Source organism: Neophocaena asiaeorientalis, unplaced genomic scaffold (assembly GCF_003031525.2).
Source record: "Neophocaena asiaeorientalis asiaeorientalis breed wild unplaced genomic scaffold, Neophocaena_asiaeorientalis_V1.1 scaffold182, whole genome shotgun sequence".
NCBI classification, from domain to species: Eukaryota; Metazoa; Chordata; class Mammalia; order Artiodactyla; family Phocoenidae; genus Neophocaena; species Neophocaena asiaeorientalis.
This window is the reverse complement of record NW_020174648.1, coordinates 992,469-1,015,243: the sequence shown is the minus strand read 5'-3', so window position 1 is coordinate 1,015,243 and position 22,775 is coordinate 992,469. Positions and strand designations below refer to the sequence as shown.

Below are 22,775 nucleotides of genomic sequence, written 5' to 3'. Positions count from 1 at the left end.
TTCCCAGACCAGGGATCAAACCCACGCCCCCTGCAGTGGAAGCACAGTGTCTTAACCACTGGACCACCAGGGAAGTCCCTGGAGGAGGTTCTTTTTTTTTTTTAAATAAATTTATTTATTTATCTATTTATTTATTTTTGGCTGCGTTGGGTCTTTGTTGCTGTGTGCAAGCTTTCTCTTGTTGCGGCGAGTGGGGGCTACTCTTGGTTGTGATGCACAGGCTTCTCTTTGCGGTGGCTTCTCTTGTTGCGGAGCATGGGCTTTAGGCACGTGGGCTTCAGTAGTTGTGGCGCACTGGCTCAATAGCTGTGGCTCATGGGCTCAGTAGTTGTGGCTCATGGGCTTAGTTGCTCCGCGGCATGTGGGATCTTCCCGGACCAGGGCTTGAACCTGTATCCCCTGCATTGGCAGGCAGATTCTTAACCACTGCGCCACCAGGGAAGTCCCTGGAGGAGGTTCTTGAACCCAGCTCTTCCTGACTCTCCAGAGCCTGGGCAGGTGGAGAGCGGGGAGAAGGAGGAAGGGTACTCCAGGTGGGAAAATGACCTGTGCAGAGTGTGGAGATGAGATTTGTAAGGCGTGGGTGTTGAGTGACAGCAAGCAGTGTTGGTTTCCTCCTTTTCTCTCCCAGGGCCGTCCTCTCCTGCTTGTACCCGTGCGCTACTAGTGCAGAGCCTGGCGCAGGGTAGCAGGTCACTGAACACTCATGCAGACCAATGGCACAAGCCTCACGGGATTCCAGATGAGGCTGTGAGTGACCAGGTCTTCTGGGGCTGCCGTGGCTCCTCTTGACTCAGACCTGGGGTGTCATCCAGGTGTGAGGGGCGGGGAAGGCATTTTGTCCACATCATGACCTCACTGCCCAGAAGCCGGCAACAAGGAGGAAGGGATGTCGTGGTAATGGCATAGGCCTGGCCAACTCTCTGTGTCAGGAGGACTCCTGGAGACTCAGGCGGGGGTCTCATTCTGACCTCTCGACCTGACTGGCTCTTGTGGTTTGGGTGGGTCTGGCCCCTGCCTTAATAGAGGCCCAGGCTGCTTAGCACTCGGAGGCCTAACGGCCATGCTTCTTGGTGAGAGTGTTTTGCCATCCAGCACCCCATGGTTGTCAGAGCTGGGAAGGACTTGAGACACCTTCCTCTTGGCCCTCGTGTGACCGGTGAGGAAACGGAGACCCAGAGAGGAGATGTGTGGAGCTCATGGTGCTTCGACCAGTTGCAGCTGTCTGCAAGCCCTGTGACTCTGGGTCCTGTGCCCCTTCCTGGCCTTGTGAGTGGGGTGGGTATGCCGCCTGTGACTCCAGAAGGAGCCCATCCCCCTCACCAGAAAGCATCCCCTCTCCCGCCACCCAGGGTCCGCAGCTGTGCTGCCTACACTTACCTCCCCTCCCGTCCGCTCCATTTGCTCATTTACTCTGTCAGTGGGGAGAATACTTTGCCAAGGCAGTAATTGCACCAGGAAAGTTTTTTTTCTCCCTAAGAGTAGGGCTGGACTGAGACTGCTAATCCTTTTGGTGTTAGGCCTGCAGGTTGTGGTATTAAGTCACCTGACACTTTAAAAAGCCTCTCTCACCCAGCTCCGTACCTCTTTGACAGCAGTGCACTTCCCGTAAATGCAGCTTTGCTTTACCAGTGGAGCACCCAGATAAGGGTCCTCTCTATTCCTGGTACTGTTACTAGAATGACGAATAGTCAGGTCCGCAGTGATTCGGGTCAAAACAGAGCTTTATAGGTCATTATGGCTCATTAAGGTATTGACGTTGATATTCCTGGGAAACATTTCTCAGCCCGGACTCTCCCAACACCTGACCGGCCCCCGGCTCCCCCGCCCCTCCCCCTCGGGCTGGGGCTGGTAAGAAGGGGCACTGGTTCCATTTAGTGGAGGTACAGGGAATCAAGGCGTAAAGAGGAGTGACGGACCTTCCAGGAGCTGGGAGCTGAGAACTCTCAGGCATCACCTCCCGCCTCCATCCCCATTACTAATACCCACCCCACCCTGTCCCCTCTGAGTTTCCTGGCTGGGAACAGAGAAGCTCTCTGTTGTGTCCTCTTGAGACCACCGGGGAGGCTCAGATCCTGGGTTCAGATCCCACATTCACCACTGATTAGTTGTGTGCCTCGGGCACAGTTATCTGATCTCTATTTTACAGTCCAGAGATGAATAAATACCTCCTTACTTTCTTCATAGCGTAGCTGCGCACATTAAACTACATCCATTGGGCACATGATAAACTCTCTATATGCCTGATATCACTATCATCTAAGTAAAGGCTGAGTCTAAGTAAAGGCTGAGCGTTACTATCTAAGTAACGCTGAGTAAAGGCGTTATAGAGAACGGTATGTAGCTAGAAGAGGAAACTGTCTTAACCATTTCTCTCTCATGGGGAAGGTTGTGACTGGAGCAGACAGCAAAAGTATAAAGGCAGCATCCTGACCCCGGTGAGGCAGAGGGACAAAAGTGGGGTTTTGGGTCTGGTAGCCCTGGGACCACTTGGAGGTCTCTTGGTCTCTGTCCTCGTTTGTAAAGTGGGTAAAATGGTGCCCACCTCCAATGGCAGTGGTGGAGTGGGAAAATCTGGAGGACACAAAATCTGTGGACGCTCGCTGAACACTAGCTTTCTGTTCTCTCCTCTCCCTGTGCCTTCAGAGCCTCATGCCCCAGCGGGTAACAAACAACAACTCTGGTCCGAGGGATGGTGGCCTGCACTCTTGGAGAGGAGAGGAGTGGAGTGGTTGAGGCCTGCTGTCCTTGGTCCCTGCCAGGTGGCCCTGTGAGACCCCCTGCCAGGGGCCCTCACTGGTAGAAGGACACAAAAGTGCCACTCTTCTGCCCTTAGGTCTAATTGACTTGCTGATACTTTTGAGAACAGCTGGGCCTCTCCTGGGGGTCTCCCTGAAAAAAGCCCTAGATGCAGAGCCGGAGCCAAGCCTGAAATGTGCCAGATGACCCTACAGGGTGACCTGTGCTTCCCACCCTCTGCTGGGCCTCCCTTGGGCAGGAGAGGAGCCATAGAAAGGAGGCCTGGGGTGCTCTGCCTGTGATCCAGGGCAAAACCCCATCCCTTGGCAGCTCACTTCTCCTGCATTCACAGGTGATGGGCATTAACCTCACCCCCTGCCTGGACCTGAGGATAGAGTAAGGCTGAGAGAAGATGTTCCAGCCCTGTAGCGGCCCCGGGACTGGGTCAGTTGTATCATTCAGTCGATAGTCACTGCGCACCTACTGTGTGCAGGATAATGGGGAAGCTAGGCAAGGAGGATGCAAGGATGAAGAGACATTTAGGGATGGACAGGCTTGTAACTGTGTGGTGGAAACGAGAACAGGGTCCTGAGCCTTGGGCTTGGAAGGCAGCTCTTCCTGGGGGGAAAAATCCCGTTCAAACTGAGTTGCACCTGACAACTGGGAGTTTGTTGGGAGGGTAGAGGTGGCTGTGGGAATAGCCTAGATGAGCACTGTGCTTTCAAGGAAGGAGAAAACTTTTAGCGTTCCTGGAGCATAATTTGGGGAAATGGTAAGAGGAAGCTGGGTGGGGAGGGACCAGATTAAGAATGGCCTGATGCCTGTTGAGTTTTCTTCTAGAGGCAATGGGAGCCCTCAAAGAATATTGAGTAGAGAGTGACATAGACCTGCGGATAGAAAAGATCACTGGTGGCTGGGTAGGCTGGTGATGGAGCATATTAGAACCTTGGCCAGGAGGGAAATGAGACATTTCATCTGGACAAGAAACCCTGCACTAGCTCACTAGGAGGGTGGGTCAGAGGCGACGTGAGAGGTAAAGAACCCGGGGGTGGGGAGAGGAGACATGGGGGAGGGCAGGAAGAGACTCGGGACTGGGGGTGGACAGGACAGGAAGCTGGTTGGTATTATTGGTTCCGCGTGGCTGGACTGCCTGACTCTGTCCCTCCTACGTGGCGCTGACAGTGGGGGAGGGGTCAGGGGAGAGCAGAGTGTCAGGGAGGGCAGGAGGGATGCTGTGCCAAGCCCAGTGTGGAGCAGACCCTGGTCACTGACCACAGCAGGCTGCCCTTCCAGCTAGATGTAAAGCTGAAGGATGCAGGCCATTCGGGTTGGCGTGTATCTGTAGCTCAAACTGTTGCCCTCCTGTGCTAGGGGAGCCGAGAGCTCCCTGGAAGGGGTTTGGCGAGATGGGGTAGCGGGGAATGTTAGTGTGTGGCTCACCTGTCTCTGCTGAACACTTCCATTCACACCCCATTCCCCCATCCCCACTCCCTCCCTCCCGCCAGGATTCAGTGCCAAATGTCCATTGCCGGCAAGAAAGGAGAAGGGGAGAGGGGGTGGGGAGGGAGCGGGTGTTGCCTCTAGCCTGCCTCACAGTGCCAGACCCCCTGCCTCATGTCACCCCAAGAAGGACCAGCTTAGTTGCTCTGAACCTTCGGAGCCTTTCCTTTGAGGGGTGGGTCAGGGGTGTCTGGGAGGCATCCTGGCTTTTCCATACATCTGTTGTGGAAGTGAGGGTGACACTCCTACCCTAGGCATAAAAGGTTCTGGGAGCTCTGATGCCTTTGGAAGTAGTGGTTTTTCAGATGTTGTAAGGGACAGGTTCTGGGGCGAGATAAGAGGTCCCGGCAAAGCCACAGGTCTCAGGGATGTTATTTGGATATTAGTCTTCTGTCATTAGTGAGTTCTGTGTGGGCTGCCTGTGTAAGTCCCCCCACCCCATCCTGTGCTCCAGGTGGGAGGGGTAGGGCCCTGTGGGGAGCATGTGTGCCCTCCCCGACTCCTCAGGCAGGCTTGCCCCTTCCCTCATCGGCCTGGAGATGCCCGCGTTGGGGAGGGTGCTGGGGAGCCAGCCCTGAGCCCCAGGCCGGCACGCCCACGCTGGCCCCTGCCTGCCTTCCCGTGGCATCGCCTCTGCAGCCCTGTTCACTCTCCCCTCCTCATCTGCTCACCCTGTGCCCTGGTTGCCTGTCACCTGGACTGACGGTCAGGGCTCCACTCAGTTCTCGCCTTTCCTGCCAGGCCCCTGCGTGGTGCCCAGGGTTGGTCTGCCCGGCGGCCACGTACCTTCACAGCCCCGTGCCACACGGCGTGGCACCAGTGCATCGCCAGCTCACCGTCTGTGCAGCTTCACGTGCACATCCTCCATCCCGGCGGGAGCAGCCTCACTGTAGTGTGGCACTTGGGTAGGTGCTCCTGGGGCACCTGACCTGGAACTGGAGCTCAGGAGGCCTGCCCGGTAGATGAGTTTGTTTTCTGTTTCCCAGATCCGGGGCTGTGGCCCAGAACGGTGCCATTGTTCTCTCTGCCAGTAAGTTCCATCGGAGGGAGGCCTTGTGGCCTGGGGCCTGATGAAGGAGCAGGGTGCCCAGGCAGCCAGCCTGGGGAGCTGTTATCTTCCAGACTTTGGCCTCAGGGCTTCTTTCCCTGTGGCTTCTAGATCCCAGGTGTCTTCGCCTTCCTCCCCTGCACTTCTGCCTCCACCCCTGGCCGGGGGGCCGGTCCCCACTACCCTGTGTCCCACCCGCCCAAGCTGGGCTGCTGGCCACTACCTCTGGCCTCAGAGGCCTTCACCGAGGGTCCACGGGGAACTCAGCACTCCTGAGGCGTGCTCTTCACCCCTCTGGAACTGATCATCTCTAGAGGGCAGCAGAGACAGAGGCAGTATCCCAGGGGCTTTTCCCCAAGAGGGCCAGGCTCATCTCATACCTCTTTTCAGCTCCTCCAGCCCCTGTGCCCCTCCCCAACTGCAGAACGGGGGACACAGCTTGCTGTTCTGAGTGGGTTACCGGTGCTATTTAACTGTGTCCTAAGCACAGGCTAAATGCAGAATAACCCAACTATCTCAGAGGCCGTGTTTTGAGGAAGGGGTGACCTTTCTCCTAAGAGCTTTGGAGGCAGGTGCCGTGGGCACTGGTGGCGGTGGGCGAGGTCAGCAGGCAGAGGTGCCAGCCCCTCTTACTTACCTCAGGGTTTTTTCCGTTTCTTTTTTTTTTGTCCTTTCAGGTTGGAGGCCAGCGCTGAATCTCGCCGCCCTGGACTGTGCTCAGGAGACCAACACCGCAGTCTGCAGAGACTTCGACATCCCTGGCTTCCCGACTGTGAGGGTGTGTGACCAGGAGGGGTGAGCGGGCTCGGGGGCAGTGCTGTCGGAGCACATTGTCAGCTGCTCCCTGCTTCCCTGGTGTCTGCCTGACTGCTGGGCTCTGTGGTGTCCTCCCAGGCTTCTGGGCTTGACCTGCTTAAATCACAGCCCCTAGAGCATGTACCTATTTTAGAGGCAGAAAGGGATGTGAGCTGGGAGGCAGAAAAGAAAGAGGCTCACTTGGTCTGGCACATTCTGCCCGTTATAAGGAAAAGGGGCTGTGTGTGGTTGTGTTGGGATGGGCAGATTGTAGCTGTGAGAACTAATCATCACCTGAGCTGGTGAGAGCTCCCAGCTCCCAGGGGCCTCTTTCCAATCCATTCCTCTCCCGCCTGACTTCCCAGCCTTAGAGGGCTGATCTGAACCCTGTAAAACCAGGCTTTAGGCTCTGACCCACCTGTAGGCAGGATCAGACTCAGGGGGTCTCATGGTCCCCCAGAAAAGGTCCCGTGAGACAACTGGCCAACCTCATCCACATCAGGCCAGTGCCTTGAACTCAAGAGGCTCAGAAGTGACCTGGCAGGAGAGCCTTAGCCCAGTGCCTCGGGCAGCAGGGATCTCCATCAAGGAAGACATCACACCCAACACACGAGGGCCCTGTCACCCCGCCTCTGGCTGCAAGTAGCACGAGTTCTCTGATGAGGCCTTGCCTACCAGCCTGCCCACCGCGGGGCATCAACCACTTAATTAACATGTGGACAACTTCCAAGGCTCTCACATCAGAGGCCCTGGGAAGCCCAGAGCAGCAAGGCTGTGCCATTATACTTAGCACCCTCCCCAGAGCTCAGGCGCAGCCGTAATCCAGTTAGTTCTCTTCCAAATTAAAGAATCCAAATCAAAATCTCTCTCTCCACCTATAAATAATTAGCCTGCTCCCACCAGAATGACATCTAGAAAAGCAATTTAGTCTGTGGCCACTAAGAATAATCAGGAGATACGTTCGGTAGATCTCCTTTCTGCCCGTGGACGCCACCAAGTAAGCATCGTTGACGTCTCCCCCACCTCCACTGCCGTCGTGTCTAAGTCAGAGTCACCCAAAGAGCCCGAAAAGCTGCGGAAGCTCTGCATCGGAGGTTTGAGCTTTTGAAACAACCGATGACAGTCTGAGGAGCCATTGTGAGCAGCGGGGAGCGCTCACAGACTGTGTGGTAACGAGGGATCCAAGCACCAGGCGCTCCAGAGGCTTCGGGGTTGTCACGTATGCCACTGTGGAGGAGGTGGATGCGGCCATGAAGGCAAGGCCACACGAGGTGGATGGAAGAGTTGGGGAACCAAAGAGGGCCGTCTCAGGAGAAGATTCTCAAAGACCTGGTGCCCACTTAACTGTGAAAAAGATTTTTGTTGGTGGCATTAAAGGAGACACTGAAGAACATCACCTAAGAGATTATTTTGAACAGTATGGGAAAACTGAAGTGATTGAAATCACGACTGACCGAGGCAGTGGCAAAAAGAGAGGCTTTGCTTTCGTAACCTTTGATGACCATGACTCTGTAGACAGGATTGTCATTCAGAAATACCACACTGTGAATGGCCACAACTGTGAAGTAAGGAAAGCCCTATCTCAGCAAGAGACGGCTAGTGCCTCATCCAGCCAAAGAGGTCGAAGTGGTTCTGGAAACTTTGGTGGTGGTCGTGGAGGGGGTTTTGGTGGGAATGACAGCTTTGGTCGTGGAGGAAACTTCAGTGGTCGAGCTGGCTTTGGTGGCAGCCGCAGTGGTGGTGGATATGGTGGCAGTGGGGATGGCTATAATGGATTTGGTAACGATGGAAGCAATTTTGGAGGTGGTGGAAGCTACAATGATTTTGGCAGTTACAACAATCAATCTTCAAATTTTGGAGGAAACTTTGGAGGCAGAAGTTCTGGCCCCTATGGTAGTGGAGGCCAATACTTTGCCAAACCCCCAAACCAAGGTGGCTGTGGTGGTTCCAGTAGCAGCAGTAGCTGTGGCAGTGGCAGAAGGTTTTGATTACTGCCAGGAAACAAAGCTTAGCAGGAGAGGATAGCCAGAGAAGTGACAGGGAAGCTACGGGTTACAACAGATTTGTGAACTCAGCCAAGCACAGTGGTGTCAGGGCCTAGCTGCTACAAAGAAGACATGTTTTAGACACTGGTCATGTGTATGGGCAAAAAAACTTGAGGACTGTATTTGTGACTAATTGTATAACAGGTTATTTTAGTTTCTGTTCTGTGGAAAGTGTAAAGCATTCCAACAAAGGGTTTTAATATAGATTTTTTTTTTGCACCCATGCTGTTGATTGCTAAATGTAATAGTCTGATCATGACGCTGAATAAATGTGTCTTTTTTAAAAAAAAAAAGAAAGAATAATGAGGGAATGCCTTTGAAGACTGAAAAGCCAAGCATTGTCCCTGGAACAAGATATCTCTGAGTTCAGGGGCTTCAGTTGCCAGGCAGAACCATGAACCATATCTGAGCCTGATGACGCCAGGAGAATTCATCTGGAGAGCAAGGCCCCAGGCTCCTCCAGCAACATCCAGCTCTAACTGCATGTGACCTTTCTGTTCTCATGGCCAGTGAAATCCTGCTGCGTTCAGGGTTTCCACAGCCCCGGAGGGCTCCCTCCCACGCTCCTGTTACCACTTACGGTCAGGGCCTAAGCCCCCATTCAGCTGGCCTGGGGAAGTGTCCTGAGCCAACAGCTACTGCCGTATCATTTAGAGGTGGCAGCGGAGACATTGTCTGTCAACTGTCTCTTTTAAGTAAAAGGCTTCCATGACAGGGCCATTGTCCTATCCTTGGCCCCAAGATGTGTAACTTAAAATATTCAAAATTACTCTCCAAGGGGAGGACGGAGCCCTCTGTTCCTTCTGCTGAAGCAGGGCAAGCAGCCCCGCGTGGGAAGCTGGGGGAAGATCAGTGTGGCAGCAGGAGTCCCTGCACAGGGGAAGGGTGTTGGCATTGGTCCCGTGGCCAAGTCGGGACATCCTGTGGGGGTTCGGTGGGGGCTGGTGCCTGGGGCATTCTGTTTCTGTCTGAAAGAGGCTGGGGCTTGTGGGGGTTGGAAGGAGATGGCCCAGGTATGTCGGGAGATCCAGAAGCTTCTCAGCACCTATCTGAGTCATTCAGCACACACAGCCTGAGTGCCCCAAGTGACTGATCATTTCCTGCTGTGGGAGGGGTGCTGGCAGGGCCCTAAGCTGGGCTCCTTAACTGCCTTCACACTGGCGGCATCTGGCTGGGCTGGGCTGAGCTGGGCTGGTAGTGACCTGTGCATTTCTTACGAGCTCCAGAGACCAGTGTTGTGACCTCCCCTTGGCCAAGCCCTCCCAGCCTCTCCTGAGGAGCCTGCAGTTCAGTTTCGGCAGGGAGAGGGGCTCTGTGCCCTGTCCTTAGGGCTCTGGTCCAGGGTGCAAGTGGTTCTAACTCCTGATCAGTCTCTGTTCTAAGGCCCTAAGCAGTGGCTTTCAAACATTGTTACTGTGACCTACAACATTTACAGTGAGATCCAGAAGTTGGTTTGTATCTGTTATCCCTAAAACAAGTGTTTCATAAAACACTATTCTTCGTGCGTGCAGTACGTGCTGTTTTCTGTTCTATGTATTTTTTAAAAAGTACTGGCTGTGATTCACTAACTTGATTTTACAACTTACCACTAGATTACTTCTAGTTTTTGGAAAACACGACTCAGATTCCAGATCTCCAGAGATTCTGGCCCGTTGAGAGCCCGGTGTGCGTGTGGGCTGCGTGGCTGGACCCCCTGGGAAGCAGTACACCCTAGAGGTGGGCCTGGCTGCCAGCAGGCCAGAGAGATGGCCCTGTACCTGTCTGCCATCCCCTGGGGACTGGAGCCTGTCCTCGCTCCCACCCATCAAGGCTGAGAGCTCTAAGATGAGGACATGTGTTGAACAGGAGGAGAGAGTGTCGCTGGTATGACAGGGACAGGCCCGTACAAGAGTATGGCCACTCCCAGTAACATGTGTCATCGTCCCTTTCCTCTGCCTCCTGCGCCTTGTCTCCGTGAGCAAACAGTGAGCTTCTACCAGCCCAGCCTGTTTAGCAAACAACTGGCCCTGCAAGGCGGTCCAGCTGTGTCAGGGCCCTATCAAACTGGAGCCGGTGCCCATCTGGAAGAGAACAGAGGGGAGGGAGGGAAAGGTAGTTTAAAGCTGGTTTTGGCTGGAGCTTGGGGACCTAGAGGCTGGAACTTCAGGGCTAGGGGCTTTGCCAGTGGGCTGCAGGAGTGCCCCTCAGTGGGTAATGGAGTAGGACCCTTTGTAGCCAGAGGCCTGGCCGGGATCAAGATTACAGGAAGCAGCAGCATTGGGTGGGAGAGGACAGAAGTCTTCCCTTTGCAAGATTCTGAGGAGATAATTGACACGAGTTCAAATCCTGGCTCCCCTGCTTACTGTGACTCGGGAAGTCATTTAATGCCCTAGCTGCTGGCCTCAGTTTCTTTGTCTGAAAAATGGGATGATAATATCTACCTAATAGGATTGTTGCCAACTATGAAATGAGGTCTTACGTGTGAGAGTGCCAAGACACTCTGCGGTATTAACCAAAGTTCCATAAATGTTAGTTGTCTTCCTTCCTGTTGCCCTGTGGGCTCGTGGTAGCCCCTCTGTGACACCCCATTTGAGGCAGTCCATCCATCAACAGCCGTTGAGTGAATATTTGCTTGGGGCACAGCACTGTGCTCATCGTCATGGAGAAGCCAGACCTGTAGGCCATGGCCGGAAACATAAGCGAGGCCGGCCAGACAGGAAGGCGCTGCGCACAAGGGCACTCAGAGCTCCCAGCTAGTTGACAGGCAGAGTGATGTGTACATGGTGAACGCTGGGGGAGTTTGCCTGGGGTCACTGAGTTCTTTCCTTCCCACATCAGAAGAGGACTTCATGGGGGAGGAGGAGTTCCCAGAGGAGGGAGACTTCCAAGTGGGTGGAGCTTGGCTGGGAGAGAGGAGGAATGCGGGCGGGATGTGAGAGCAGAGGATGTGGGTGGAACAATGTAGGGAGTTGAGAAGGCTGGTCTGGCTGGAGCAGAGGCTCTTGTGCGGGGCTGAGGCAGGACCCTGGAAGGAGGGAGCCCAGGGATGGCAAGTCCTTGAATTCAAGGCTGGGAGTGGGGAGTACCGTCTGGGCTGTTACTTTTTGTGGCTCTTGTGAGATGTCAGGGAGGAGGACAGGACTCAGAAAGACATCTCCTGCCTCTCTCTGGAAAAAGGAGATAGGCCCCCGTCTCAGCAGTCACCTGCCCTCTGCCAGGTCTCTCCTCCACTGACGGTCCACAAGGTAGGAACGGTTAAGCTTCTGCATCCTCGCAGGCTCACTGTAGGGTATTTGGAGGTCACTCTCCTTAAAACTTGTTTTGAAAGCTTGGATTCAGTGCCATTGATGGTTGCCACTACAAAGCGTGCTTTCTGTTTAGCCTTATTTGGCCCCCAGGAAGGCAGTTGCTCTTGGATAGGTTGGTAAAGACATGCCCAATGCCTTCTGGTCACCTGCCTTTGGGGAGACAGGGAGGATTCCAGGGGCTCCATGGTTGGGGAGGGCAGAAGCTCCTGTGTCAGGTGTTGAGAGGAAAGGGACTGGGTGCTGACCGCTTCTGGAGGAAAGGAAACTCCCTGCTGGAGTCTTAATTGCCTGTTTCCAAGGAGTGGTGGCCCTTTCCCTTGGGTAGGACACACGCCTCCAACAGCTGAATTAATAAGGATGCAGATTCATAAGAGGACAAAAACGTGCCCTAACTCGATTTTAATGTGATTTTTGCATGAGCTTCCAAGCTGATCAAAGGGTAGAGATTCTCTGTTCAACTGAACAGATGTCCTTTGAGTGTTTCCTAGACATTGTGCCAGGCACTGTGGGGCTTGCAGAGGTGAATAAGCTATAGTCCTGCCCTCCCAGGTGGGAGGTGGATGGGTGGGAAGTGCGGGTTCAAGTCCATCGTAGCTGAAATGTAGGGAATGGGGGCGGGGCAGTGGGAGGTAAGTGGGTGGAGGCAGATCCTGGAAGGCCTGGAACGCTCTGAGTTTGGACATTATTCCTTGGCAGTAGGGAGTCATGGAAGGGCTTTGAGGAGGAGGGACATGATCAGACCAGAACTGTCCCTTAGAAACCCAGACAAAGTGGCAGTGAGGGTGATGGCTCCATCATTTGAAAAGATGGAGCATATGACCATTTCTGAGGGCATGAGGCGGGGACAGGTAGAGACAGTTGTAGTGGTCCAGTAAGTAGGTGGTAGGCTCTGGTCTAGAAAAGGCAACTGGTCTCAAGGACTGTAGAAGAGATATCACAAAGGTCAAGTTCACAGACCACAGGCGTTGTGGGAGAGGGAGATACTGGTCTGGGTGATGGGGAGGAGGGCGATCACTGGGTGAGGGAAGGAACATGGGTGGAGAAACAGGTTGTGGGAGGGGTGACTCAGTCTTGCAGAGTGTGTGTGTATTGGGGGAGGGCTGCCCTGACACTTGGAAGAAACAAGTTAAGACAGGTGAGGACCTGAGACGGGGTTCAGGTCACAAGCCATTTGGACAAGGTAGATGACATCAGCAAGGGAGACAAACAATGGGTTGGTTTGTCCATTCACCCATTTATTCACTCATTCATTCAAAAGCATAGCTTGAGCCCCTCGTTTGTGACAGCGCCTCCCAGGGCTTTTTAAACAGAAGAGTGCCATGATCCGACACGTGGCTGGAGGAGAAACTGGGGGCAGGAGATGGCACAGGAGAGGAGTCCAGAGCAAGGCTGGGACAAGGGCGAGGGGAAGGCTGTGAAGGTGGCCATGAAGGCAAAGAAGGAGAGTGGCGGGAAGATGTGGCACAAAAAAAAACCCTGGCCGAGGGGGGAGAAACAGGCAGTGATAGCATCAGATACTGCAGAGAGAGTAGGAAGGGCTGGAAGGTCATTGGACCAGCCAAAGAGAAGGTCAGCCGAGCTTTCCAGGAGTGGTCCCAGCTGAGTGGTGGGGGCATGAGCCGCAGCCAGCTTCGCGGGAAGGAAGAGGACTGAGGACAGACACTGTTTTGAGAAATTTGGTGGCACCGGGAAATGGGACATGCAGCAACTGGAGAGGCCTCTGTTCCCATCCTCCATCCCTTCGTGTCCTTTTTTTTTTTTTTAACTTTAGATTAGGAGGATCTGAACCTGTTTGCAGGCATAGGGAAGGAGCTGGTAGACAAGGGGAAAGATGAAAGAGAGATTAATTGATAGGAAAAAGTTCCTCTAGAGTGTGAGGTATGGGAACCAGCCCTCACTTGGTGACATTGTTCTGGAAGGTGACTGGGAAGCTTCTGGGGACAGAAGGGAAGGCTGCGTGACTGAAGTAACTGGAGAGAGGAGGGGGCCTTCCCTGTGGCCCTGTACCTCATGAAGGAGGGGAGCTCTTGGAATTCCTGCACTCCCCTATTGCAGGCTCCTGTCTGACTCCCCACTGCCCACAGCTGGGACCTTCAGAAGGCTCAGCTGGGGTCTGGTGAGGCCGCCCTTTGATGGAAGTAATGCCAGCCCCTTTTCATAAGGCACCTGCTCAGATCTTGGAGACCTGATGGTTGAAGAAGAGTCAACCACACTACTTTACAGTGGCTGACAGTAACAACTGTAGCCATGGAGAGCCACATGGCTTAAGGCGTCAAGACGTCAGTCATGTTTTTATGCCTGTGGAAGCCAGTTGAAGTCTATTCTTTCTGTACAAGGGCACCATCACTGTGAACAACTGCAGCTGTAAAGGTCATCCTCTGGGTTATTATCTGTGAGCAAACCAAACCCCAAATAGGCGTGTCTTTTATTTTGTTCCTGAGAAACAGTGTCAGCCCATAAATGCCTTAACATGCTTTATCTACTTGATTTCATGTCACAGTCCTAGAAAACTCTGCTCGTTTTTACAAGCATAAGGATAGCATATACTTTTATTCATTCAAAATGTATTCAGTGACTGCGAAGAACACTATTATGAATATATGTGGCATGTGTCAGTGGCTGGTTTTCACCCAGAATAAAAGTTTATATTAATGCTCCAAGTAGAGAGAGAATAAAACAGGGTCCAGGTGAGGTCAGCAGTAGCGGGAGAAGGTTGCAGGTGGGGAGAGATGGGCAGCTCCTCTGCATCTTTGTTGTTCATGTGGATGAGGGGGGCAGGTGGCCTCCAGATTTCAGTTTTCTGCCTACAAATGGCTAGAACCGACAAATCTAGCTGATCAGCGTTTCCTAGTGTTTCAAAGGAACAAGGGAAGGGGCTGATGACGATATAACAGTGATAATGTTAACATTTATTGATTTCTTACTGTGTGCACCAGGTACAGTGCTAAGCACTTTGGATGTATTGTCATTGAATCCTCGCAGCAATTCTCCAAGGTAGATGGTGTCGTCCTCATCTTAAAGATGAGAAGGTTCAGAGAGATTAATAGAGTGCCCAAGGTCACACAGCAAGAGCATAGCAGAGCCAGGCCTTGAACCCAGGTCCGGTAGACCTGAGGGCCTGCATTCAGCCACCAGCTTGTGATAAGGCCGAGGAGCCGTGCTACTCGGCAGAGGCCCAAGGTGGCTACAAGTAGCCCCGAGGTTAGGGACCTCAAGAGGAGGCCTCTTCCCAGACTGCAGGCTCTCCCCCAGGCAGTTAAGTGGCCATCTGTCAGGACAACTGAACTCTGTTACCTCCGGAGCCCAGGAGAGCACAAGCCAGAGTTCTGGCAGCTCTCCCACCGCTTAGACAGGAGCTCAAATTCTAAGGAGTTGTCCTCTGTTCTCTCTGTCCTCTCTCCCAAGGAGGCAACAGACTGGGCCTGGGTGTCATGTACATGGGGAGAGAGTTAAACTGGCCCATCTGTAATAAGGCTTGTTTCTTCAGGGGCTCAAGCCCACCCCTCAGTAGAACCAAACTGGACACCCCTCCCTTCTGGAGTGTCTGCTGAGCCAGGCTGGGAGTCCTCAGTGGCCAGAGACATGAGCCTCGCTGCCCCTTTTCCAAGATAAGGAACCAGGACAGATCTCCTCAGAGAGCAGCTAACGTTGTCCAGGGTGTGCGCGGGGGGTATGACGTGACTTCACTTTATTTTTTCAGATGGGTCTGCGTCACTTATTTATAGAGCAACTATTTTCTAGTCCCTATGTGCCGGGTCCTGGCACTTCGTAGAAACAGACCCCCCTCAGCCAAGTGTCTGAGCCGCAGCTTCCCGGGGTGCTCTAGAGCTGTGAGGGTGGGGATCAGATGCAGGATGCCAGGGAGAGGAACCAGGGTCCCGCTCCAAGAGCAGAGACCTCCTGCTCTCATTTTACAGATAAAGAAACTGAGGCTCACAAAAGTTAAGTCATTTCCCCAAAGTCACCCCGTTTAGTAAGCAGCTGGGTCTCAAACACAGAGCGCTCAACTGGCGCGGGTGTTGTGCTCTTAGCTCCACTGACTCTTTTCTGTGTGTTTGCTTCCAGTTCTTTAAGGCCTCTTCCAAGACCGGCTCAGGAGCTACACTGTCAGGTGGGTGTCCCAGCTCGCGGGGTCTCATTGGCGCCGTTAGCATCTTTCTCCCCCTCCTTTGCCTGGGCTTCTCCTGGGGTGAAGAGAGCCCACCTAGGTCTGCAGGGTGAGGAGGTCCCCAGTGAAAGCCAAATTTGTGTTTCCCTGGAAATGTCGTTCCCAGCCAGCCTGGAAGATGCCTTTGGGAAAACAAGGCTGAAGAAGCCCTTCCATTTGGGCCTATCCGGGAAGCAGGGAGGGTCACATGTTCCCAGAATAGCCCTTCTTGTCAAAGTGGGGTTGACACGCAGAGGGGCAGCCAGATAGCGTGGGGAGGGCCCTCAGGGCCCAGGTCTGAGGGACTCTCGCCTGCCCTGAGGGATGGGTCCCCCTGCCATGCTTAGGACCACAGGGGTGGGATGCCCCCGCCCCTCGTACAGAGGAGGACTGAGATGTGCTCTGTTTTGCTCAGCTCATGCCCTGGGCCCTTTGCTTCCATGAGGCAAGCTGACAAGGGCACTGGGATTCATTCTCCTCTCTTCACGCCCCTGCCTGTGTCCATCTTCATTTACAGTGGCTGGTGCTGACGTGCAGATGCTGCGGGAGAGGCTCATTGACGCCCTGGAGTCCCATAGTGACACGTGGCCCTCCGCCTGTCCCCCACTGAAGCCTGCCAGGTATTTGGGGCTGGGGCAGGCCCAGGGCAGTGTGGCAGGATGGCAGGCCTGGCAGTGAGAGGACAGTGGGGGCAGCATGGCTGGGGACCGGGCTGGTTCTTCCTGTTGCCTGAGTGGTGGACACTCCAGTGGACCGGAGCCCAGAGCTGCCTGGAGCAGCTGGTGGAGGGTTTCCCATTGCTGGAGGTCCTACCCGAGGAGCCCTGACTTCCTGGGGCTGACAGGGATGCAAGGGCCCAAGCCACCCAGTGGGAAGGAAAAGATGGGAGGGGTTCTCTGGGTCATACCTGCTGCTGCTTCTCAGAACCTGGAATATCGGAGGGATGCAGCTGGATTTCACATGATCTAACCCAGGGAGGGTCCCTGAGAGGGTGGGCGTGGGGAGGAAAAAGGGAGACCAGATGCCGTTTAGAGGAAAGGGGATGGGGGACTGAGAAGCACAAAGCCCTGTAAAATGAAGGTGCTCATTTCCTGAGCCATAGCAGTGACCGGGGGATGGGGAGGTGACTCTCCTCCCTGGGCTGCAGAGCATCAGGTGGCTGGTGCCCTATATCTATCTACCTGCCCGGCAGCCTTCCAGGATCGCCTCCATTCTAGGAAAACAGGATAATGAGGTACACGGTGTCTCACTCTAACTCTCCCACAGAGGGAGACAGGTAGATTGAAAACACGAGGTCCTGCCCTTCTGGACGAGAACTCCAGATAGGAGAAAGCCCACCTTAAGGGGCCAAGAAGGAGCAAATCCAAGTACCAGCTGGGGCTGCTAGAGGGAGCCCAGCCACAGAACACAGTCAAGGTTCTGGATGCTGAGAAGGCCTCAGGAGGCAAACACTGGGGCTTCAGCGCCCACACTAAGTCTGCTGGTGTCTGGAAAGCTGAGGCCCTGCTGAGGGACTGTGTTTCCAAGTGTCAGTTGGTGTTGAATCCAACTCACAATGATTCTTTTATCATCTTTCCCAATTCTCCATCCTCCCAGAGGGCCTCATGGAGCCCCTGGACTGAGTATATGGTCTTGGTTTGGGGTTCCACAGCCAGACCCCATCTCTCCAGGAAACACCTCGCTCCTTCTTCCATTTCTCAATGATCGTGTCTCTACCTCTCTCTCTTTCTTACGCCCACTCTCCCTCATGGTGCCTTTTCAGCCCAGAAGATCTCAAAAGCAACCAGCCAGGTAAACCTGCCAGCCTCTCTCAAAGTGATCCTTCTAGAGAGCTTTAGGGAGGAGGCAGGGACCTGTGGTGGAAGGTGGGCTGCCTCTTCCAGAAGTGTGAGTGGGAATGGACAGGATGGGGGCGAGTTACATGGTCAGCCGTCTGTGGGCTCGCTCTTCTGCCAGCCTTGGGGAGGTCTGGGGAAGTTGCCTGAGAGGCCACCTGCTACCACCCCAGGGGCTGTCAGTGACCATCCACCCACTGGGGTACACTCTGGCCCCCACCTCTCTGGCATGGCGTTTGTACTGTTGCTGGGCTGGGCTGGGCTCCACTGGCCCCATGTTGCGCCTTCTGTTTGGAGGTAACCACTGCCACATCATTGGATCCAGAGGAGGGAAATAGGTCATCAGGTTGGGGACAAAAGTAGATGCTGTTGTCTCCTGTTACATGTCTGATGATGTTCTGCTTTTACTTGAAATAAGGGAACAAATCATTTTTGTATCATGCAATTGTTTTCTATTGAAACTCTGCATTTTTAAAACAGCTTGTATCTTAATTCTTTGATTTGGGGGGAATAATAAGATTTGCCTTCTTATTAATTTCCGCCTTCATCCTGGGGCCCTAGTTTCCTCGTATTAAAATAAGGAGGTTAAAATCTTAAAATAAGATTAGATAGATTCTAAGATCTCCTGTACCCAGGACTTTCTGATTCTTTAGTTCCTTTCGTATGCCTGCTCCAGGAGTGGAAAAAGCACATCTCCCAGTTGGTAGTGACTTAGCACAGATCAAGGCTTGTGTCCGATGGGTAGTAAACACCAGCTTCTTAGGCGACCAATAAAAACTGCCCTCTAAGCCTGGGCCTTACCCAGAGCATAGAAACACCTGGTCTCAAAGCGTGCCTCCCCCGGTCTCCTCCTTAGACTGCCCGTACGCACTCCTGACTCTGAAAAAACAACCCAAATAGGTGTGTGAAGTGAAGAACCAGGTTTCGGTAATACGCAGAGAGCGTCTTTTGAGACTCAGGGTTTGGTTTACTCCCACTGGAGGGCTGGCATGGAGAGACTTCCTCGAAGTCTTGTGTGCAAACAGAGGAGGAGGTGTGTGTGGCCGCATTCACGGTACTGGGTCAGCCACGTCTGCTGTCGCCGGCAGTTTTGCTTTCTTCCCACCACAGAGAGAGTGACTGCCAGCATTGTCTCTTGCAGGCTGGAGGAGATTACTGGATTCTTTGCAAGAAATGACGAAGATTACCTGGCCCTGATCTTTGAAAGGGAAGGCTCCTACCTGGGTAGAGAGGTGAGCTGCCTGCAGGGTCCCACAGCTCCTTCATAGCCGCTGGGAGAGAGCCAAGAGCAGGGCTGTTCCTGTGCGCTTCTTAGCCCAGCACTGGCCTGACCCCTGCTGGGGGAAACGGGAAGTGTAGGAGCTGGACCTTTCTGTTTAAAGCCTTTATGTCTGCTTGGATCTTCCTCGTGGAAACTGAGAATGATAACACCTGCTGTTTATTGAGCATTGCACGAGATTGCTGACACACGTAGTTGCTGATCTTTCTAATTAACGAAGATGGTCAAATAACAGGTCGAAGATCACACAGCCAGTGAATTGGTAGAGCAGGACTTCAAACCAGGTCTGTCTGCCTCCAAAGCTTGTGTTATTTCCACACTACCTCGCCCGCAAAGAATTGGAGTAAAAAATCTGGGGGGGAGGGAACATCAGGGAGCCTCTAGTTCCTCTTGAGGAAACGGGGTCCCTTCCCAGGTGAAGCAGATAACAGAATCAGGCGGGTTGGAATCTCCACTTCATCACTTATGTGCTGTGTCTCTGATCACGTTACTCAACTTTCTTGAGCTTCGTTTCCCTACCTTTGAAGTGGCGACAGTTACCTTTTTTCAGAGTATGTTTGGGAACATCAAGTGAGGCGGTTTAGAGGAAGAGCCTGGATGAGTAACTGGCACAGAGTACGTGCTTTATAAAGATCCATCCCCGGCCTGATGCAGAGAGTCTGCCGTTCCACCGCTGCCTCATGGACTTCGCTGGCCACTGGGCTTTTCCCAGACGCAGAGGTGGGACAGGGTCGGTGCTTGGGAGAAGTTCCAAGGCAGTGCAAGGAGATAGAGAGAGAGGGAATGAAATTAAACACCACTGTTGACTCCAAATGGTTTTCCTCCTGAAACTCCCCAAGCACAGTTGAACGCTCTGAGCTGTCTCAGACCTCTCAGCCCCGAGAGGGGAAGCATGGAGGTGGGATGGGCAGGGAGCTTTGCTGAAGGAGTCCCATTCCAGGCCTGGGGTCATGCCTGTACAGGTGATTGATAAATGTTCATTGGAATCAGCTCTTCCTCCTACCCTCCCCCATTCCCCTAGTAACCAAGGGCACTGGTCCCGTGTCCATGCAGAGGTGCCCAGGGGTGGTTAGTTTGAGAGTCAGGAGGGCACAGTGGTCAAGAGCCCCAGCTCTGGAGGCAGATCGATCTGGGATTTACAGCCCAGCTCAGGCGCTTGCCACATGTGTGACCTGATCACATGATTTCACTGCTGAGCTTCGGTTTTTGCATCCTATACCATAGGAGTTTTATTTTTTAAAGAAATACTTACGTACATAACTATTTACTAGTCATTGTTAGAAGCACTTTTATAAAATTAGCCCATTCAGTCTTCTTAACAGCCCTTGGAGGTGGGTATTGTTATTACAATTTTGCAAGTAAGGAAGTTGAGTCTGGGAGAGGTTTAGTCTGGGGGGGGCAGGATTTAAACCCAAGCAGCCATGGTATACTGCACCACCTGGCTTGGTCTCCTAGTAATTGTTCCTATTTCATAGTAAGTATTATTTTGAAGATTAAATGAAACAGTCTATATACAGAACATAATACCTATTTAATAAATATTACCTAACAGTATATTTCTCCTTCTTAATCCTTTCTAAAAATAAAATCGTCACGTCTAAGTATGTTTTTCCGATTTGGAATGTAGACAGAAAGTCTTACAAATATCAGAACAAAACTGAAATCACTTTTCTTCCAAATATCAGATACATACACTTTTTTAATTTACTTTTTTTTATTGGAGTATAGTTGCTTTACAATGCTGTGTTAGTTTCTGCTGTACAGCGAAGTGAATCAGCTATATGTATACATGTATCCCCTCGTTTTTGGATTTCCTTCCCATTTAGGTCACCACAGAGCATTGAGTAGAGTTCCCTGTGCTATACAGCAGGTTCTCATTAGTTATGTGTTATACATATTAGTGTATATATGTCAATCCCAATCTCCCAGTTCAGCCCACCCTCTGCTTTCCTGCCTTGGTGTCCATATGTTTATGCTCTACATCTGTGTCTCTGTTTCTGCCTTGCAAACAGGTTCATCTGCACCATTTTTCTAGATGCCACATATATGCGTTAGCATACGATATTTGTTTTTCTTTTTCTGACTTACTTCACTCTGTACGACAGTCTCTAGGTCCATCCACATCTCTACAAATAACCCAATTTCGTTCCTTTTTATGGCTGAGTAATATTCCATTGTGTATATGTACCACCTCTTCTTTATCCATTCGTCTGTTGATGGGCATTTAGGTTGCTTCCATGACCTGGCTATTGTAAATAGTGCTGCAGTGAACATTGGGGTGCATGTGTGTTTTTGAAAACCACATCTTTTTATGCCTTTTACAAATTGTTCTCATTGGAAAGAAAATTACACCAAACTGGGACTGTCCTCAAGGATTCAAGATGTGTGGTCCACACCGTTCCGAGCAGGTAGCATTTGCACTCCTTACAGCGGGGCAGATGTAGTTGGCGGCAGGAGACTCTCACTCATCACGATAGTCTACTCTTGGAAAGGTTTCGAGTCTGGCTAGAGCACAGCTGCCACCCAGGTGCCTGCTCAGGCCTTCCCTCTGTCCAGTGGCTTGGCCTACCCACCACCAAGTGTCCCACTGTCTCTGCAGGTGACTCTGGACCTGTCTCAGCGCCGGGGCATAGTGGTGCGCAGGGTCCTCAACACACAGCATGACGTGGTGAACGAGTTTGGTGTCACGAACTTCCCATCTTGCTACCTGCTGTTTCGGAATGGCTCTTCCTTCCGGGTCCCCGTGTGAGTGTCTCTCTGCCCCCTCTCTCCCCTCTCCCCACGCTCCTCCTTTCTTCCTGCCTCAAGAGGCTGCCAGCCTTTCACAGGGGCTGACGGGTTCTTTCTCCTGTGAGTCTTCCGAGGAGTCATGGGCACCCTCTGCAGGAGAAGCAGATATCTGCCTACGGTGGGTGGGGTGGTGGGCATGCTACAGCCAGGAGTCCGGGCCCAGAACGCTGCCCCCAGATCAGCAGTTCAGCCTCAGGTCCACGGCGTGCTCAACACCCAGCGTTGGTGCTTCTGCCCCATCCCCACCGCGGCCCTGGCCCTGGCCCTATTCCCCATCCTCCTCTCTCCACAGACAGACTCATTGGCAGTCTGCAAGTGCCTGGCAAGCACTCAGCTACGCCTGACCCTCCCTCCCTTTGGTTTTCTAATTGCAGAAAAGTTCATTAGGAGCCAGACAATAGCCAGTTCCGAAATGCCAAGAGAGAACAATCAGGCCAGCCGTAGCCCCTCTGTCAGGCTCCCGCTGCTGAATGGCGCCAGATGGTGCCTCAGTGCCCTCCCTGGGCAGATGATTGATGTCCACCCGGCCCTGCAGGCAGGAGTGCGAGGACCAGGGAGACCAAGGCTGGCCTGAGATGTCCAGTGGGCCACTCCTCAGAGCCATTAGTGCCCTCCTGCACCAGGGCTGGGCAGCGCGGCCACTCGCCCTCACCCGGCCCCAGTCACCTGGCAGCACTGGGCCAGGCCTCGTCAGAGAGCGCTGGCGGGGGGCGGGGGGTGGGGGTGGGCAGGACGATGGCCGCGGGGACAGGGAGGGGCAGGAAGTGCCGGTCCTGGTGGGGAGTGGAGGCATTGTTTCCTCTCTTGGAGCTGGCGGAGGGGAAAATGGTTTGTGACGACGCTTGCTTCTGAGCTACCTGCTCGGCTGTAAACACTGGGCCGGGGCAGTGGAGTGGAAAACAGTGCTTCCCTGTGCCAGGTCCCCTGGGGTGTCCCGTCACGGTGGTAGTCGTCACATCGCTCCCCCCAGGGCCCTTGACCAGGAGGCGCCGCCTGCCCTTGAGGACTCCTCTTTATGAGATGAGAGAGAGAGAGAGAGAGAGAGAGAGAGAGAGAGAGCGAGATGAGCTTCCTTGAGGCCATGTGCCACTTTGGCTTTGGTCTCTGGGGAGGGTCGTCAAACCCACCGTCCGGTCCATGGCCAGAAGGAGCGCTGTCCCCAGAGGGCCCTCCTGCTCCCGAAGGTGCCCTGTCTCCCCACCTCTCTGAGGCGGGTTGAGGAATTCACGGGCCCAGCCGCTTTTCCAGGTGGGGTTTTGACTTCAGACTGGTGTCAGAGAGGCTTTCCGCAGCATGAGTAGTGAATAGAA

General features: G+C 53.3%; 1 protein-coding gene and 1 pseudogene across 1 annotated transcript in view; both read left to right on the top strand.

Moving 5' to 3' along the window:
- QSOX1 (quiescin sulfhydryl oxidase 1) overlaps window positions 1-22,775 on the top strand; it is a 41,999-nt gene that overhangs the window by 4,298 nt on the left and 14,926 nt on the right. The window contains exons 2-6 of the mRNA XM_024758806.1: window positions 5,965-6,065; window positions 15,480-15,525; window positions 16,079-16,181; window positions 18,538-18,628; window positions 21,275-21,420. Coding sequence (XP_024614574.1) covers window positions 5,965-6,065; window positions 15,480-15,525; window positions 16,079-16,181; window positions 18,538-18,628; window positions 21,275-21,420 — 487 coding nt within the window. The remainder of the gene's footprint in view (window positions 1-5,964; window positions 6,066-15,479; window positions 15,526-16,078; window positions 16,182-18,537; window positions 18,629-21,274; window positions 21,421-22,775) is intronic.
- LOC112408896 (heterogeneous nuclear ribonucleoprotein A1-like) lies at window positions 6,531-8,409 on the top strand (annotated as a pseudogene).